Source organism: Babylonia areolata, chromosome 3, assembly GCF_041734735.1.
Source record: "Babylonia areolata isolate BAREFJ2019XMU chromosome 3, ASM4173473v1, whole genome shotgun sequence".
Taxonomy (NCBI): domain Eukaryota; kingdom Metazoa; phylum Mollusca; class Gastropoda; order Neogastropoda; family Buccinidae; genus Babylonia; species Babylonia areolata.
This window is the reverse complement of record NC_134878.1, coordinates 7570295-7590294: the sequence shown is the minus strand read 5'-3', so window position 1 is coordinate 7590294 and position 20000 is coordinate 7570295. Positions and strand designations below refer to the sequence as shown.

At 40.9% G+C, this 20000-nt stretch overlaps 1 protein-coding gene and 3 non-coding genes across 6 annotated transcripts in view; 3 read left to right on the top strand and 1 right to left on the bottom strand.

Annotated features, from left to right (window-relative positions):
* LOC143279695 (uncharacterized) overlaps positions 1–20000 on the bottom strand; it is a 281259-nt gene that overhangs the window by 28628 nt on the left and 232631 nt on the right. For all 3 annotated transcript variants that reach the window (XM_076583800.1, XM_076583799.1, XM_076583801.1), the window contains one exon: positions 1993–2104. In XM_076583800.1, the coding sequence (XP_076439915.1) occupies positions 1993–2104 (112 nt within the window). The remainder of the gene's footprint in view (positions 1–1992; positions 2105–20000) is intronic.
* Positions 7036–7141, top strand: LOC143280702 (U6 spliceosomal RNA). The gene has a single exon (XR_013055050.1). It is a non-coding gene; the product is annotated as a U6 spliceosomal RNA (small nuclear RNA).
* LOC143280701 (U6 spliceosomal RNA) lies at positions 9415–9520 on the top strand. Its single transcript, XR_013055049.1, has one exon. It is a non-coding gene; the product is annotated as a U6 spliceosomal RNA (small nuclear RNA).
* On the top strand, positions 11804–11909 carry LOC143280700 (U6 spliceosomal RNA). Its single transcript, XR_013055048.1, has one exon. It is a non-coding gene; the product is annotated as a U6 spliceosomal RNA (small nuclear RNA).

Below are 20000 nucleotides of genomic sequence, written 5' to 3'. Positions count from 1 at the left end.
GATGATGATGATGATGATGCATCATCATCATTATCATCATCATCATCATTATTATTATTATTATTATTATTATTATTATTATTATTATTATTATTATTATTAACATCATTACTGGTAGTAGTAGAAGTGGTAGTAGTAGTATGATCATGATGATCAAATGATGATGATCAACATTATCACCATCATCAGTAGTAGTAGTAGTAGTAGTAGTGGTGGTGGTGGTGGTAGCAGCAGCAGCAGTAGTAGTAACAGCAGCAGCAGCAGTAGTAGTAGTAGCAGTAGCAGCAGTAGTAGTTGTGGTGGTGGTAGTAATAATAGTAGTAATGGTGGTGGTGGTGGTGGTGGTGGTAGTAGTAGTAGTAGTGGTGGTGGTGGTGGTGGTGGTAGTAGTAGTAGTACTAGTACTAGTAGCAGTAGTAGCTGTTGTGGTGGTGGTAGTAGTAGCAGCAGTAATAGTCGTAGCAGTAGTAGTAGTAGTAGTAGTAGTAGTTTTTATCTTTATTTTCCCCTCAAAGCCTGAATAATGCGCGCGTTGGGTTACGCTGCTGGTCAGGCATCTGCTTAGCGTGTAGCGTAGTATTATTATTATTATATGGAATTGTCCGAACGCAGTGCAGTGACGTACGACTCCTTGAGTAACTGAACTGAACTGAACTGAACTGAACTGTACCACCTTCCCGCCCACTGAATCGTGTCCGAAGAAGACCGTCCGAACAGCAGAGGAGACAGCTGCTAGCTGTCCCGACTTCCTGGGCCAGAATTGTATTGTATTGTATTGTATTGTATTGTATTGTATTTCTCTTTTCATCACAACACATTTCTCTGTGTGAAATTCAGGCTGCTCTCCCCAGGGAGAGCGCGTCGCTACACTACAGCGCCACCCTTTTTTTTTTTTTTTTTTTTTTTGTTATTTCTTCCTGCATGCAGTTTTATTTGTTTTTTTTCCTAATGAAGTGGATTTTTTCTATAGAATTTTGCCAGGAACAGCCCTTTTGTTGCCGTGGGTTCTTTTTTTTTTACGTGCGCTAATGCATGCTGTACACGGGACCTCGGTTTATCGTCTCATCCGAATGACTAGCGTCCAGACCACCACTCAAGGTCTAGTGGAGGGGGAGAAAATATCGGCGGCTGAGCCGTGATTCGAACCAGCGCGCTCAGATTCTCTCGCTTCCTTGGCGGATGCGTTAACTCTAGGCCAAAGTTACATCCACTCTCTCGGCCAAGAGGGCGGGTTTTTTGTTGTTGTTTTTCTTTGTTGTTGTTGTTTTTAACAGTCGGCGCACGGATGGTCCCCAAAGGCCAGCTGTCCGGCAAGGCTGCAGGTACTAATAGGAGCCAGTGCAGTCGTGTAATATACAACGTAACAGTCCTTCACGAAAGGCTTATGCTGCAGGTGACTTCCCACCGCAGTGGAGAAGCCACGAGTGATACAGCGTCTCACTCTGTTTGTTTGTACCCCAGCTTGTAAGCTTACATTATAAAACGTAACGTGTCTGTCCTAAGTGTGTACGTGCGCGTGTTTTAAATCTGACTGAATGACACAGGAAACGAACGCCATGCACTGGGCATGGCAGCCGTCAGTCGGCTCTACCCAGGTAGGCAGCCTGTTTAGTGCAACATAATTAGACCCCGGTGTTTTTTTTTTGTAAAAGCGCTTAGGGGTCTTCGTCTCCGACCGAGCATAGGCGCCATGTTAGTATGCGTATCATCATTTTTATCAATACATCACGTCAATCGGCGTTGAACTCTTTCCATACGAACGGCGAAAGAGACGACGCTAACAGCGTTTCACCCCAATTACCACCATCAAAATATTGCAAGCGGAAATGCTCTTATACTGAAGACGTGAATGTTGACAAAGAATACCCCAATTCTGACGACGGAAGCTAAAGGTTGGGTCATTCAGACACCCCACTGGCCATCCGAGGGGTCTGTGTAGAGGAGAAGAGAGGACTGGCCGTACTGAGGGAGTTAAGCGGGCGGCTTACGTACCGATGTCCAGGATGCGCTGTTTGTAGCTGTGCTGACGGCTGTGCCAGAAGTGCCACGCCTTGCTCTCCTCCTCCTGGGACTTCTCCTCTCGGAACACCAGCATGATGACGGACTGCAACACAGCACAGCCAACTCTGTGTCGTGTCACACAAACACGTGTCATGGTAATGACAGACTGCAACACAGCACAGCCAACTGTGTGTCGTGTCACACAAACACGTGTCACGGTAACGACAGACTGCAACACAGCACAGCCAACTATGTGTAGTGTCACACAAACACGTGTCACACAAACACGTGTCACGGTAACGACAGACTGCAACACAGCACAGCCAACTATGTGTCGTGTCACACAAACACGTGTCATGGTAATGACAGACTGCAACACAGCACAGCCAACTATGTGTCGTGTCACACAAACACGTGTCATGGTAATGACAGACTGCAACACAGCACAGCCAACTATGTGTCGTGTCACACAAACACGTGTCATGGTAACGACAGACTGCAACACAGCACAGCCAACTATGTGTCGTGTCACACAAACACGTGTCATGGTAATGACAGACTGCAACACAGCACAGCCAACTATGTGTCGTGTCACACAACACGTGTCATATCATGACGGACTGCAACACAGCACAGCCAACAATGTGTCGTGTCACACAAACACGTGTCATGGTAACGACAGACTGCAACACCGCACAGCCAACTATGTGTCGTGTCACACAAACACGTGTCATGGTAACGACAGACTGCAACACAGCACAGCCAACTATGTGTCGTGTCACACAAACACGTGTCATGGTAACGACAGACTGCAACACCGCACAGCCAACTATGTGTCGTGTCACACAAACACGTGTCATGGTAACGACAGACTGCAACACAGCACAGCCAACTATGTGTCGTGTCACACAAACACGTGTCATGGTAATGACGGACTGCAACACAGCACAGCCAACTATGTGTCGTGTCACACAAACACGTGTCATGGTAATGACAGACTGCAACACAGCACAGCTAACTATGTGTCGTGTCACACAAACACGTGTCATGGTAATGACGGACTGCAACACAGCACAGCCAACTATGTGTCGTGTCACACAAACACGTGTCATGGTAATGACAGACTGCAACACAGCACAGCTAACTATGTGTCGTGTCACACAACACGTGTCATGTCATGACGGACTGCAACACAGCACAGCCAACTATGTGTCGTGTCACACAAACACGTGTCATGGTAATGACAGACTGCAACACAGCACAGCTAACTATGTGTCGTGTCACACAACACGTGTCATATCATGACGGACTGCAACACAGCACAGCCAACAATGTGTCGTGTCACACAACACGTGTCATGTAATGACAGACTGCAACACAGCACAGCCAACTATGTGTCGTGTCACACAAACACGTGTCATGGTAATGACAGACTGCAACACAGCACAGCTAACTATATGTCGAGTCACACAACACGTGTCATATCATGACGGACTGCAACACAGCACAGCCAACTATGTGTCGTGTCACACAAACACGTGTCATGGTAATGACAGACTGCAACACAGCACAGCTAACTATGTGTCGTGTCACACAAACACGTGTCATGGTAATGACAGACTGCAACACAGCACAGCCAACAATGTGTCGTGTCACACAAACACGTGTCATGGTAATGACAGACTGCAACACAGCACAGCCAACAATGTGTCATGTCACACAACACGTGTCATGTAATGACGGACTGCAACACAGCACAGCCAACTATGTGTCGTGTCACACAAACACGTGTCATGGTAATGACAGACTGCAACACAGCACAGCTAACTATGTGTCGTGTCACACAAACACGTGTCATGGTAATGACAGACTGCAACACAGCACAGCCAACAATGTGTCATGTCACACAACACGTGTCATGTAATGACGGACTGCAACACAGCACAGCCAACTATGTGTCGTGTCACACAAACACGTGTCACAGTAACGACAGACTGCAACACAGCACAGCCAACTATGTGTCGTGTCACACAAACACGTGTCATGGTAATGACAGACTGCAACACACCACAGCTAACTATGTGTCATGTCACACAACACGTGTCCTGTAATGACAGACTGCAACACAGCACAGCCAACAATGTGTCACACAACACGTGTCATGTAATGGCGGACTCCAACACAGCACAGCCAACAATGTGTCACACAACACGTGTCATGTAATGGCGGACTGCAACACAGCACAGCCAACAATGTGCCACACAACACGTGTCATGTAATGGCGGACTCCAACACAGCACAGCCAACAATGTGTCACACAACTCGTGTCATATAATGACACACTGCAACACAGCACAGCCAGCACTACACACCGTGTCAAATCTACACATGTCACACCAACACATGTCACACCAACACGTGTAACATCAACGCGTGTCACATCTACTACACATGCTAAAAGACTGCAACACAGCACAGCCACCACTACACACTGTGTCACTCCAACACGGGGAAGAAGAAGAAGAAGAAGAAGAAGAAGAAGAATCATATAGTATCAACACACCACATTACATCACACTAACATACAACACATTACATCACACTAACACATATCACGTCAAACTAGCACACATCACGCTTACACATACCGCATCAGATCACACTAACTCACATAACATCACACTAACACAAATTACATCACATTACAAAAATACACATCACATCACATAGCACAATTAATATATTATGGCACATTAACACGTCACATCAACACACTGCCACGATAATTGACTGAACACACACACACACACACACACACACACACACACACACACTGAGAGAGAGAGAGAGAGAGAGAGAGAGAGAGATGCCAATAGATACTTGTTTCTATTTACGTCCCTTGTGACTTGCTTATGACTGACAGCAACTGATCAGCCAGCGAATCAGGAAGTGGGCGGGGCTAAAGGTGAACCAGCGCTGGCCAAGAAATATACCGTCTCACAAAATAAACGCATTGAGAGCGCAATTATATGTATGTATGTATGTATGTATATATGTATGTATGCATTTATGTATATAGTAAAATAATCGGATCAAGAATTTGATTGATATTTTCAAAAAGATATATATATATATATATTTCTTCTTTTTCTTTCTTTTTTTTTAAAATATCAACCACAGTCTTAATCCGATTATGTTGCAATTGAAAAATAAACTTTTCTTGCTCGCAATTCTTTTTAAACCAAACATTTATTCCAAGCAACGCTCCATTTTAGCCTTGCAGTAAATGCTTGCTTAGACTGATGTGAAGTGTATTTTTTTCATATGCTTTCAAAAATATCTTGTTTGCTTTCAGTAATGCTCCCTTGTACAATATAGCAAAATAAATTCCTTCGACCCCCTTGTAGTAAATGAACTTTAAGAACGATGGGATATATGTAACAAATACTTGCAATCTATCTAGTCCTTTTTCATATTTTCTAAACAGTCACACAAATATTATAGCTGTAAAACAAGCGACTTTTTTTTCCCCTCAAAGGTAGGAAACGTTTGTGAATAGAATTAGTAGCAACAGTGACATTTGTCACGGTAATTCTAGTACAGTTGGAACTGCTGTATGCACTTGTTCAAACTAGAATGAATTGCGATTCATTAATTTTGTGACCCAGTATAAGTATATCGAGAAAGCCGGGCAGCACTGGGCGGGACTAAACGTGAACAGACTCTGGCGGCATCATAACTATACCGTGTCACAAAATAAACGGAGCATGAAAGGCCGTTTCATTCTTATTTCTTTCTTCCCATTATCTTTATATTTTTATCATCCAATCTTTATGTCCTCTGTAACATTTAGTAATGATAAAAATGAGAAGGAGAAGAAGAAGAACTTAATTCATATAGCGCCTTTCCGTGTAAAACGTGTTCAGTTACGCTGTACGAATGTATCGATGTATAAAAACATGCATTTAAACACTGAAGTGAAAAAAACGTTCATGCGCAACTCTTTACAATCAGCCAACAATACTCTCAAGTACCGTTTCTGTCATTTATTTTTTCTTCTTTTTTTCCCTTGTGTAATGTTTCAAATACTAAAGTACTATATACTTATATACTTAAAGTACTAACCACCATAGTAGTGCATGGTTCCTCTAATTCTTAGAAACCCCGCTGTTTTGGCAAAGTTTTGTTGTACTAAGATGTCTTCAGTCGGAACTTTGGTTTCCATCAATGTTTCCGTGATTTGAAATTCAATGAAGCCAAAGAGACTGTTTTGTGTCACTGAACGTGTGCTTTTGATTTCCTCGATTCATATTCTTTAATATCTTTAATGATAAATCTTACAATGATAATAATGATGATGATAATAAATCATAATATGAAATGTACAGTAACTGTGCGAAGAAGAACGGCAGAGCAAACTGAGAAATGTTTCTGTAGAACACTACTAATTTCACAGAGTTCACTTAGTTTTAACTTCAGAAAGCAGAACGCGATACTCTCTCTCTCTCTCTCTCTCTCTCTCTCTCTCTCTCTCTCGTACACAAACACATTCTACACAGGCGATACAGACAACAGGCCACAGACAACACACTAGCCTTAAAGGAGTAGAGCAGTCGCGCGCTGCGCGCGACACAGCTGTATCGCCTGCCCGATAAGACTGATCAGGTTGGACCTAAAAATAGTACACACTCACTCTCCGCCGTAGCAGGTAGCAACTGTGGGACAAGTTCACAGTAGCTATATTTAGTCAATGCTACCGGAAAACGCTCCAACTTTACTGGGTTTTCGCCTAGATTGAGCTAAAGAAAATTCGATAAAAACAACATTAACTTGTGTCAATTTCTTAGTTTTTGATTACTTATTTATCTTCTGTACTTTGTAGAAGTGGGGTAAATCATAATTATTGTACATCTTGTAGTTAATATTCAAAACTTGTTTTACTGTGTGTAATCGAAACGGAACTACTGGCACACCTTGGAAAACACACTGAGGGGAAAATTCGTGTATATAGAGATGTTCAGAATGTGTTCAGATGTACTGTTCACTCAGTACATCAATTAAAATTGGAACGATACAGAGAAGATTAGCATGGCCCCTGCGCAAGGATGACACGCAAATTCGTGAAGCGTTCCATATTTTTTTTTCATTTTTTTAATCATAAATATTTTAAATCCGATTATTTTGCAATTTTTTAACACTATTTTCGATCGCGGTTTTCTAAATAAACATTTCTTCCAAACAATGCTCAATTCAGCCTACTTGCACTATTTTTTATTCAATCTATGTTGATGCGAAATGTTTGTATCAAATGCTTTCAAAATATCTAGTCCGTTTTTCATAATCATCCAGTGCACAATTATTTTGACAAATATTCTGCGACAACACCACTCCCTTCTATCTCACTGTATTTCATTGAAACTGATGGGAAATATATGTATATATAACAAATATTTTCAATATATCTAGTACATTTTCATATTTTCTAGTCAGTCACACAATTATCATGACTGTGAAACCAAGCGTCTTTTATTTATAATGAAAATTAAATATATCTCTCTGCAGTAGGAATTAGTGTGTAAATCATGTAAGAAGCAACAATGTTTGTCTCTACGTTAATTTAAATACAAATGTAACCCAGCTGTTTAATTCATTAGTCACTGTTAAAATACAGCTCGAAGTGTAGTTCTTTTATTTTGTGGACCAGTATGAGCGAGGATGGGCAACACTGCTTGGCAAGCCATCATGGAAGTGGGCGTGGCTAGACGTGAACATCTCTGAAGGCATTGTATCTATACCGGGTCACAAAATAAACGGGTCGCGAGCGCCGTTCCAGTCCATGTGTCTCGTGCATTGATTGTTGTAAATTATATTTTCTTTCAATATTTCTACAGTCTTATTCTAATTATCGTGATTGTGAAAGCAGGCTCATTTTATCTTCTTTTTTTTTTACAACAATAAATGCTTAGTAAACAATCAACTTTAATGACAGTCTTTACAGTGATCTTATTAACAGTAACTGAGTATTTTTTTTAGCTAGTTGTTTCTATTTATCTATTTATTTTATTGATTTTAATCATCTATCTATTTTGCCCAGGACAGGCGTTTAAACCCACATCAGAGCGTTGGATAATACGGAGGTGAGACACAGGCTTGTTGAACCTGAAACACTTAGCACAACGTTGGGTCGTGCAATATACGTTATAGTTTTGGGGAAAACATATTACATATGAGATGTATAAAAAAAAAAAAAGGGGGAGGGGTAGTTCACTATATCAGAATGGATTTAGTGCTCACTCTCCCCTTCGCCACAACGTCCCCACATAAAAAGACGCACACACTCGCGGAAGCACACACACACACACACAAACCATAAACACACTCAGTTCAAATGCTTAACACTTGCCACAGTCTACACACTAGCCTCAAGTGTTCAAGCAGTCTCGCGCCGCCAGTAAGACTGATCGGGTTTAGTTGCGTCTAAAAGTAGCACACAGTCACTTCCTAACAGGTGGCAAATTTGGGGCTTGTGCTCAGTAGCTGAATTCAGTCAGAAAACCCCTCGACTTTACCGGGTTTCAAAATATCTCCCTTTGATTTTCTAAGTCTGTGAAGTTTGTCATTATACTAGTTTGTGAAGTTTGTCATTATACTATGCTCGAAATGTACTCTCTATTCCGTAAACACTTTCAATATGAACATCACAGCAAATCTAGACAACAAAATGTTCGTTTGAACACACTGGGTCATGCTGTATACATTATGGTTTTGGGGGAAATATATACTACATATTAGATTGATATAGAAGGAGTGGGGGCTTAAATATCGGAATGAATTGTGCTCATTCGACAGCCTACCCCCACCTCCCTCCTACACACACACACACACACACACACAAACACACTCACGCGAGCACACAAACACACACACACAAACCTCACCCAATACTAATGCCTAACACTTGGCACACCCTACACACTATCCTGACGAGTCCAAGCAGTCTTGTGCCGCGCACGTCACAGCTATTTCGCCAGTCCCGGGAGACTGATCAGGTTTAGCCTAAAAATAGTACACAGTCCCTTCCTAACAGGTAGTGACTTTGGGGCTAGTCCACAGTAGCTATATTTAGTAACTGCTACCGGAAAACGCTTCGACTTTACCGCGTTTTCGCCTAGAGTGAGCTGAAGAAAATTCGATAAAAACCATATTAACTTGTGTCAATTTCTTAGTTTTTCATTAATTATTGATTTTCTTCACTTTGTAGGAGTGGATAAAATAAGAATCATTGCACATACTGCAGCAAATATTCAAAACTTGTTTTACTGTGTGTAATCGAAACGGAACTACTGGCACACCTTGGAAAACACACTTAGGGGAAAATTCGTGTATATAGAGATGTTCAGAATGTGTTCAGATGTACTGTTCACTCAGTACATCAATTAAAATTGGAACGATACAGAGAAGATTAGCATGGCCCCTGCGCAAGGATGACACGCAAATTCGTGAAGCGTTCCATATTTTTTTTCATTTTTTTAATCATAAAAATTTTAAATCCGATTATTTTGCAAATTTTTAACACTATTTTCGATCGCGGTTTTCTAAATAAACATTTCTTCCAAACAATGCTCAATTCAGCCTACTTGCACTATTTTTTATTCAATCTATGTTGATGCGAAGTGTTTGTATCAAATGCTTTCAAAATATCTAGTCCGTTTTTCATAATCATCCAGTGCACAATTATTTTGACAAATATTCTGCGACAACACCACTCCCTTCTATCCCACTGTATTTCATTGAAACTGATGGGAAATATATGTATATATAACAAATACTTTCAATATATCTAGTACATTTTCATATTTTCTAGTCAGTTACACAATTATCATGACTGTGAAACCAAGCGTCTTTTATTTATAATGAAAATTAAATATCTCTCTGTGCAGTAGGAATTCGTGTGTAAATCATGAAAGAAGCAACAATGTTTGTCTCTACGTTAATTTTAATACAAATGTAACCCAGCTGTTAAATTCATTAGTCACTTTTAAAATACCGCTCGAATTGTAGTTCTTTTATTTTGTGGACCAGTATGAGCGAGGACGGACAACACTGCTTGGCAAGCCATCATGGAAGTGGGCGTGGCTAGACGTGAACATCTCTGAAGGCATTGTATCTATACCGTGTCACAAAATAAACGGGTCGCGAGCGCCGTTCCAGTCCATGTGTCTCGTGCATTGATTGTTGTAAATTATATTTTCTTTCAATATTTCTACAGTCTTATTCTAATTATCGTGATTGTGAAAGCAGGCTCATTTTTTCATGGTTTTTTTTTTTTTTTACAACAATAAATGCTTAGTAAACAATCAACTTTAATGACAGTCTTTACAGTGATCTTATTAACAGTAACTGAGTATTTTTTTTAGCTAGTTGTTTCTATTTATCTATTTATTTTATTGATTTTAATCATCTATTTATTTTGCCCAGGACAGGCTTTTAAACCGACATCAGAGCGTTGGGTAATACGGCGGTGAGACACAGGCTTGTTGAACCTGAAACATTTAGCACAACGTTGGGTCGTGCAATATACGTTATAGTTTTGGGGAAAACATATTACATATGAGATTAATATAAAAGGGGAGGGGTAGTTCACTATATCAGAATGGATTTAGTGCTCACTCTCCCCTTCGCCACAACGTCCCCACATAAAAAGACGCACACACTCGCGGAAGCACACACACACACACACAAACCACAAACACACTCGGTTCTAATGCTTAACACTTGCCACAGTCTACACACTAGCCTCAAGTGTTCAAGCAGTCTCGCGCCGCACATGACACAGCTGTTTCGCCTGCCCAGTAAGACTGATCAGGTTTAGGTGCGTCTAAAAGTAGCACACAGTCACTTCCGAACAGGTGGCAAATTTGGGGCTTGGGCTCAGTAGCTGAATTCAGTTAGAAAGCCCCTTGACTTTACCGGGTTTCAAAATATATCCCTTTGATTTTCTAAGTCTGTGAAGTTTGTCATTATACTAGTTTGTGAAGTTTGTCATTATACTATGCTCGAAATGTACTCTCTATTCCGTAAACACTTTCAATATGAACATCACAGCAAATCTAGACAAAAAAATGTTCGTTTGAACACACTGGGTCATGCTGTATACATTATGGTTTTGGGGGAAATATATACTACATATTAGATTGATATAGAAGGAGTGGGGACTTAAATATCAGAATGAATTGTGCTCAATCGACAACCCACTTCCACCTCCCTCCTACACACACACACAAACACACTCACGCGAGCACACAAACACACACACACAAACCTCACCCAATACTAATGCCTAACACTTGGCATACCCTACACACTATCCTGACGAGTCCAAGCAGTCTTGTGCCGCGCGCGTCACAGCTATTTCGCCAGTCCCGGGAGACTGATCAGGTTTAGCCTAAAAATAGTACACAGTCCCTTCCTAACAGGTAGTGACTTTGGGGCTAGTCCACAGTAGCTATATTTAGTAACTGCTACCGGAAAACGCTTCGACTTTACCGCGTTTTCGCCTAGAGTGAGCTGAAGAAAATTCGATAAAAACCATATCAACTTGTGTCAGTTTCTTAGTTTTTCATTAATTATTGATTTTCTTCACTTTGTAGGAGTGGATAAAATAAGAATCATTGCACATACTGCAGCAAATATTCAAAACTTGTTTTACTGTGTGTAATCGAAACGGAACTACTGGCACACCTTGGAAAACACACTGAGGGGAAAATTCGTGTATATAGAGATGTTCAGAATGTGTTCAGATGTACTGTTCACTCAGTACATCAATTAAAATTGGAACGATACAGAGAAGATTAGCATGGCCCCTGCGCAAGGATGACACGCAAATTCGTGAAGCGTTCCATATTTTTTTTCTTTTTTTTTAATCATAAATATTTTAAATCCGATTTTGCAATTTTTAACACTATTTTCGATAGCGGTTTTCTAAATAAACATTTCTTCCAAACAATGCTCAGTTCAGCCTACTTGCACTATTTTTTATTCAATCTATGTTGATGCGAAATGTTTGTATCAAATGCTTTCAAAATATCTAAGCTCGTTTTTCATGATTATCCAGTGCACAAGCATCACGACAAAATTTCTGCGACAACACTCCTTTCAACCCAACTGTAGTTCTTTGAAACTGATGGGAAATATATATAACGACTACTTTCAATCTATCTAGCCCAATTTCATATTAATAAATAAATATTTCCCGTGCACTTACACACTTATAACTGTAGAACCAGGAGTATTTTTATGCGTTTTTTTTATTTTTTTAAATTATTTTTATAATCTCTCTCTGTTTGTTGTAGGAAATAGTCTATAAATCATACTGGTAGCATCAACGGCAGTCTCTACGGTAATCTTGATATAAGTGTAACAGCCATTTGATTTTATTATTTACTTGTACTCTTCAGCGCGATCTGTGTTTCTTTTCTTTTGTGAACCAGTATAAGCGGTCATCATTGAGGAGGACGGGCAGTACTGCATGGAAAGCCATCGTTGAAGTGGGCGGGGCTAAATGAGAGCATCTCCGGAGGCACTGAGTCTATACCGCGTCACAAAATAAACGGATTCCAGTCCATAATTATGTCTTGTCTATTAATAGTTGTTGTTGCTGTTGTCGTTTTCAATGTTATTACAGTCTCATTCCAATCGTCATGGTTATGAAAGCAAGCGTCTTTGGTTTTTCTTTAGTTTTCTTTTCGACAAGAAATGTTTAGTAGGTAACAGTACTAAGAAGCATTGAGATCAGTGTGCACAGTAATTCCAATAAACTGAAATTGATTGAAAAACCAATTTCTATTTCGTTAGTCATTTTTTTCTATCTTTGTTTTCATGGGTTTTGGTTGTTGTTTCTTGTTTGTTTGTTTGCTTTTTTTGCTTAGTTTTGAGGGGGTGGCGGGGGGCGGGGCGGTGGGGGGGGGGGGGGTGTTGGTTGGTGGTGGGTTGTTTTTTTTTTGTTTTGTTTTGTTTTGTTTGTTTGATTGATTTTGGGGGGTTTTTGTTGTTTTTTTGTTTTGTTTTTTTTTTGTTTTGTTTTTTTGTTTGTTTGTTTTTTTCCTGAGATAGCCTTCCACGGCCTGATCAGAGCAATGGGTAATAAGAAGGTCAGGCATCTGTTCCTTTCATTTCAGTAGATGTGGTGTAGCGCATATGGGTCTTTCTGCACATCCTGATATCTCCTTGAAACTGAAACTTGTAGTTGCTGCACACCCACTTATCTGATGACACGAATATTCGTGAAGCTTTCCATGTTGGTTTTTTTTTCCCCGTTTTAATCTACTAACTGTTATCCGCGGTATAATTTCGGAATTACACACCAAAATAATTTTCGATCCCGATATCTTAAAACAAACATTTCATCTGAACAACGCTCTCTTCCACCTGCTTACAGTAAATAGTTGGGGGTTTTTTTTCCCAGAATTATAGGAAATGCATGAATGACATATTTTCAAACTTAACCAGCTCGCTTTCTGTAATTTGCAAAGTCCTACGCACAAATACTATCACTGAAATCAAGCGTCCACACACCCCACCACATTTTTGTTTCTGACCTCAAGAAATGCTTGCAAAATCATGTACTTCTGGAAAGCACTCTGGTAATTTCAGTGCAATGATGCACGCCACGCTGTTAATTTAACTCGATCTGTCATTCTTTTCTTTTTGTGAGCCAGTATACGTGGTCCATCGTCGCCGCTAATAAGCCCCGCCCACTCACCGCCGATTTTTTTTTTTTTTTTTTTTTATCCCCAACCAATCGCCCTTTGCGTCCATAAATAGAACGTGATCACATCACTTTCACCAGTGATGTTGTTGAGGTTGATTTTAAAACTTCCGATAAACTTATATGCTATACATTTTGCACTAGTTTCCACAATAGTAATTTTATTTCTTTCTTTTTTTAAAATATAAATAATAAAAATGGCGGGGGACAGACAGAGAGACAGAGACAGAGACAAACAGACAGAAAGACAGACAGAGATAGAGAGATAGAAACACAGAGAGACAGAGACAGAGACAAAGAGAGGCTGGGACCGAAGGACCGATCAGCAAAGACCACAGCAAAAGAGAGATGAAGAGGAAGAGACAGAGAATGAGACAGAGCAGGTAGCCCGCAAGGATATATATATATATATATATATATATATATATATATATATATATATATATATATATCATTCGGATGAGACGATTAACTAAGGTCCCGTGTGTAGTGTATATGCTTTCAGTGCGTGTAAATGAACCCACGGCAACAAATGGGTTATCACCGGCAATATTCCGCAGAAAATCCACTTTGACAGGACAACAAATACACCAGCAGGTATAAATAAATAAATAAATTAATAAATAACTATTCCTGTGGAAAGCAGCCCAAATTGAACGCAGAGACATTTGTTGTGAAAACAAAAGTAACACAATACAATACAATATATTACAATATAGGACAATTGCCCAACACTCGGCTTATATCACAGATTGACATGAGTTTACATTTGGGCCAACAGCAAAGGGAATGGGAAATCATTTACAGCTTAGTCTTTTGTGAAGGACTATGACTCTCAAACTAGGAGGCAAAATTGCACTGGCTCTTAGTGCTGCAGCCTTGTGGGCTAGTTGGCCTTTGGGAACCATCCCAACGCCGACTGTCCTAAAACCCTCTTGGCCGAGAGAGTGGGGATGTAACTTGGACAAGACACTCTCCACTATGATCAAATTCTACCCCAAATAGTCGGAACAGCAGTTGCCTCCTCTGCTGTTCTGATGGTCATAGTTGGACACGACTGACTATCATATATATATATATATATATATATATATATATATATATATATATATATATATATATATATATATATATATATATATATATATATGAGAATTGGACCACTGCAGTTTTCTCAGTATGTGATGATCTCTCCGTCTCTCTGTCTCTTTTTCTTTCTCTGTCTCCGTGCGCGCACGCGCGTGTGTGTGCATTTGTGTGTGTGTGTGTGTGTGTGTGCGTGTGAGTGTGTGAGTGTTCGTGTGAGTGCGTGCGTGTGCGCGTGTGCGCGCGCGTAGCTCCTTCACCTTTCAAACACCTTTCAGAAAAAAAAGCAAAAGAGGAGTGGAGATCGTTTTCACTTCCACCCCTAGTATCAGACCGTCTTGCTCCAACTTCGCCGTATCGAAACAACGTGTTGTCTTCGAGAGAGGGAAAACAACAATTCAACAACAACAACAACAACAACAACGTGTCCAAGTGGAGTGATGATGGCCTAGAGGTAACGCGTCCGCCTATGAAGCGAGAAAATCTGAGCGCACTGGTTCGAATCACGGCTCAGCCGCCGATATTTTCTCCCCCTCCACTAGACCTTGAGTGGTGGGTGGTCTGGAGGCTAGACATTCGGATGAGACGATAAACCGAGGTCAAGGTCCCGTGTGCAGCATGCACTCAGCGCAAGTAAAAGAACCCACGGCAACAAAACGGTTGTTTCTGGCAAAATTCTGTAGAAAAAATCCACTTCGATCAAAAAAACAAATAAAACTGCACGCAGGAAAAACTATATAAAAAAGGGGGTGGCGCTGTAGTATAGCGACGCGCTGTCCCTGGGGAGAGCAGCCCGAATTTCACACAATCTGTTGTGATAAAAAGAAATACAAAAATACAAGAAAAAAAATACAACACCAACAGCAACAACAACACGACGTCCGTTTAATTCGTGAGTACAGTGAGTCAAGCTCCGAGCTTACGGAGAGCTCTGAAACCCTCAACCACTCAACACAAAGTTACCTCAACCCTCCTACTCAAAAAACGAACAAAAACAGAACAGGAAACCAGAACACCCACAAATGGCACTTTCGATTTGCATTACTCAGGTGGTCAGCCATTGTGTTGGATAATCCACCCCTTCAACGTCCTACAGGGTGGCGGTCAAACCCGCCGGCCATATCACCTGAGCTGAGGCTGTTCTAAAACCTGAATAGAACCCTTGGACTGGAACGTGCGTCCACCTTTGCTCTAATAATAATTGTTTCTCTTTGTCTCTTTGTCTGCCCCGTCTGTCTGACTGCCCGCCCTTTTATCTCTGGGTCTGTCCTGCTCAGACGAACAATTGCTGCGAAGCAAAACCAAAGTAAAATAAAAAATAAAATGAAATTAGCGAAAATAAAATAAAATAAAATAAAATAAGATAAAAACAAACTTGAATAAAATGAAACAAGTTTCAGTCAGGTTCTCAAGGCGGCGTCACCCCAGTTCCGACAAATCCATATACGCTACACCACATCTGCTAGGGAGATGCCTGATCAGCAGCATAATCCAACGCGCTTTGGCCTTGAATGCATATATATATATATATATATATATGTGTGTGTGTGTGTGTGTGTGTGTGTGTGTGTGTGTGTGTGTGTGTGTGTGTGTGTGTGTGTGTGTGTGTGTGTGTTCTTATCAGAGTGGATTTCGTCCACAGCAGTTTTGCCAGAAGATAACACTCTCGTTGCCAGCCATGCATTCGTTTCCAGCGCGCCAAGTGTGTGTGTGCTGCACACAGGACCTCGGATCACCGTCTCATCCGAAGGACTAGACAGACGCTCAGTCTGATTTTCAAGTCAAACTTCGGAGAAAGGGTGAGAGCGCGGGGTTCGAACCCACAGAACCCTCACGGACTCTCTCTGTATATTGGGACACGGAATGTCTTAACCACTGCCACCTTACTCAAATTGTATTGTATTGTATGTCTCTTTTTTTTTTTTATCACAACAGATTTCTCTGTGTGAAATTCGGGCTGCTCTCCCCCAGGGAGAGCGCGTCACCACACTACAGCGCCACCCTTTTTTTTTTTTTTTTTTTTTTTCCCTGCGTGCAGTTTTTATTTGTTTTTTCCTATCCAAGTGAATTTTTCTACACAATTTTGCTAGGAACAACCCTTTTGTTGCCGTGGGTTCTTTTACGTGCGCTAAGTGCATGCTGCACACGGGATCTCGGTTTATCGTCTCATCCGAATGACTAGCGTTCAGACCACCACTCAAGGTCTAGTGGAGGGGGGAGAAAATATCGGCCGCTGAACCGTGATTCGAACCAGCGCGCTCAGATTATCTCGCTTCCTACGCGGACGCGTTACCTCTAGGCCATCACTCCACTCCAAATAAAATAAGATAAAATGAACTGAAATAAAGATAAAATAGAAAAAAAAAATTATTTTCTTTCCTTCCAAAGTACTATTAGAGTTGAGTTTAACGACCTATAGACTAACTCCGTAACAGGTCAAGCTCTTCAGGACTTGGGTCTTTAACTCTCTCCATACGAACGGCGAAAGAGACGACGTTAACAGCGTTTCACCCCAGTTACCACCATCAAAATATTGCAAGCGGAAGGTTCTTATACTGAAGAGGTGAATGTTGACAAAGAATGCCACAATTCTGACGACGGAAGCTAAAGGTTGGGTCATTGAGACACCCACTGGACATCCGAGGTGTCTGTGTAGAGGAGAAGAGAGGACTGGCCGTACTGAGTGAGTTAAAAACGGATGGGCAATCTGCCCCGAAAAATCCCTTTCCTCTTTGCAATCGGTCTGTGCTATAATTTTACAAACAAGCCGATTCGAGCTCGATTAATTTGATTCAGGGCGTTGTGTTTCCCAAAATGGATGAATAAAGATGTATTGGGTTGGGTCTCCGGTCAGTGAAAAGTTTCGTTGTTCGAAGGAGTGAGTCCTGGAAACCCTTAAAAAATGCGGAACAATCAATGAAGTAATGGAATTTGTCCCCAAGGTCTTCTCTCTCTTCTCCCTTCAGACTTTGTACAAATACGGGGGTTACCCATCAGACGACTACTACTTTAAAACGTCTGCCCGGCTGGGCAGGTCAGTCACGTGACACTGCCTTTGCCAGACACTGATCCAGTGTACAGCGTCTGTAGGAGTGAATGCCCTTCACGCACCGTTGCCTTCGGTTGTATGTTAGGCCAGGAAATTGAGATGAAAATTTGCGTTAGGTCAAAATGTCTGCAACAAAACCGTTCTTTTTACGATAAAATAGAATAAATCATACTGATCACACTGATATAAAGTTGGCCACTATAGGGGGGCGGGAACATAGGTAGATTTTGATTTTTAATGACCAGAATCGAATATTTTTATTACTTCTGCCTGTGCGAGAGCGCCTTACAAAGAGTCGCAAGGCAAGCACAGGCGAAGGTTACGCAAGCGCGGTATAAGGGGTCGCCAGAGGAAAGCGTTCAGCGCGGTACAGTACATGTGACTGACTGCTGCCGCGCTGATGCTGATCTGTGAGCAGGTCACTGAATCTGAACAATAAGCTTGGAACAGAGCTCTTTCGGGTCACTGAAAGTGTCTACTGACGTGGGTCCGTGTATGTACGTAGTTCGAAACCCCATCCCCATGCAGTGAAGCGTGATGGTTTGACTTGTCTATTGTGTTGGTGTACTGAAAACGTCGTACGGTGTAGATATATTTGTCTTTTTTTTTTCTTTCTTTTTTTACATTTATTTGCTTATTTATCATCATTGTTGTCTTTTTTTTTTTTTTTTTTTATTTTTTTTTTTTTTTTTAAATTATATTATTATTATTATTATTTATTTATTTATTTATTTTATTTTATTTCATTTTTTTTTTCTCAAGGCCTGACAAAGCGCGTTGGGTTATTACGCTGCTGGTCAGGCATCTGCTTGGCAGATGTGGTGTAGCATATATAGGATTTGTCCGAACGCAGTGACGCCTCCTTGAGCTACGCTACTGAAACTGAAACTATGTCATGAGGAGATGAGAGGTGGAGGGTAAAGCGGGTTTGGGGTAGTATATAAGGGTATGTGGTGTGTGTGTAGCGGGGGGGAGGGGGGGGGAGTGGGGGTTGGGGGGAGGAGGGGGGGCTCAGCAGTGGGGGACGGAAGACGGAATCAGCTGTGTCCAGTACCTCTGCGTCTGTTATCTATTATCTCCATAGCGTCTGATTATATGAATGAAAGAACGAATGAATGAATGAATGAATAAAGCGTTCTGAAGCATATGTGTGTGTGTGTGTGCGCGCACGCGTGTGCGTGTGTGTGTGCGTCTGTGTGTGCGTGCGTGCGTGTATATATATATATATATATATATATATATATATATATATATATATACGATCTCTTTTTTTTTTCTTTTTTTTTTTGAAGCGTGACTGACATGGTTCACTTATTTCAATAATCATGGAACTGCTACCTGTATCGATTTTTTTTTTTCAACAATACACCACGATATCTTTTGTCCACGAATACAAAAAAAAAGCCTCTTCCACAATGCTGGGGGATTTCATGGGGTAGGGCAAGGGGGGCGTGGGGGTTGAGGGGAAGGGGAATAGGGGCAGAGTGGGGGGGGGGGGGGTCATGTAGATAATATTCGCCGGCTGTATGTCTGTTGTTGTAGTTCAAGCAGAACCTGAGCCGAATGGTGGTGGGGGGGTGGCTATTGTTCCGAAGAAAATCCAATAGATCAATAATTGCACGGCAGCTTGTTCCCTGTACGAAAATGACAGAATGCAATGCTAGCGGCACTGACAAATGTATATTCAAATGAAAATAAGTATAAAAAAAAATAACACTAGTTTGAATTGTTTGGTTTTTTTTTTAATGTTTGTTTGGATATAATCAAAACAAACCTTAACCCAAACCCTAAAACAATATCGATAAACTAACCAATAAACTAGCATGAATAAAAAAAAAGACTGAAGTAATGAAGAATGAATTACACTGACAAAAAAAAAGAAAAAAAAGTTAACATCGACACAACAAAGACATCATGCAATATCAAAGTTCGGGCACTATTTTTCTTTTTTTCTTTTTTATTAATCGATCGATTCAGTGGCCTTTTTCTCCCTTAACATTGTGAAAAGTGACTGGCGCGCCGCTTAGTGACTACTGAACCAAATAAATAAGCAAATAATAATAATAATAATAATAATGTACATTTATATAGCGCCCT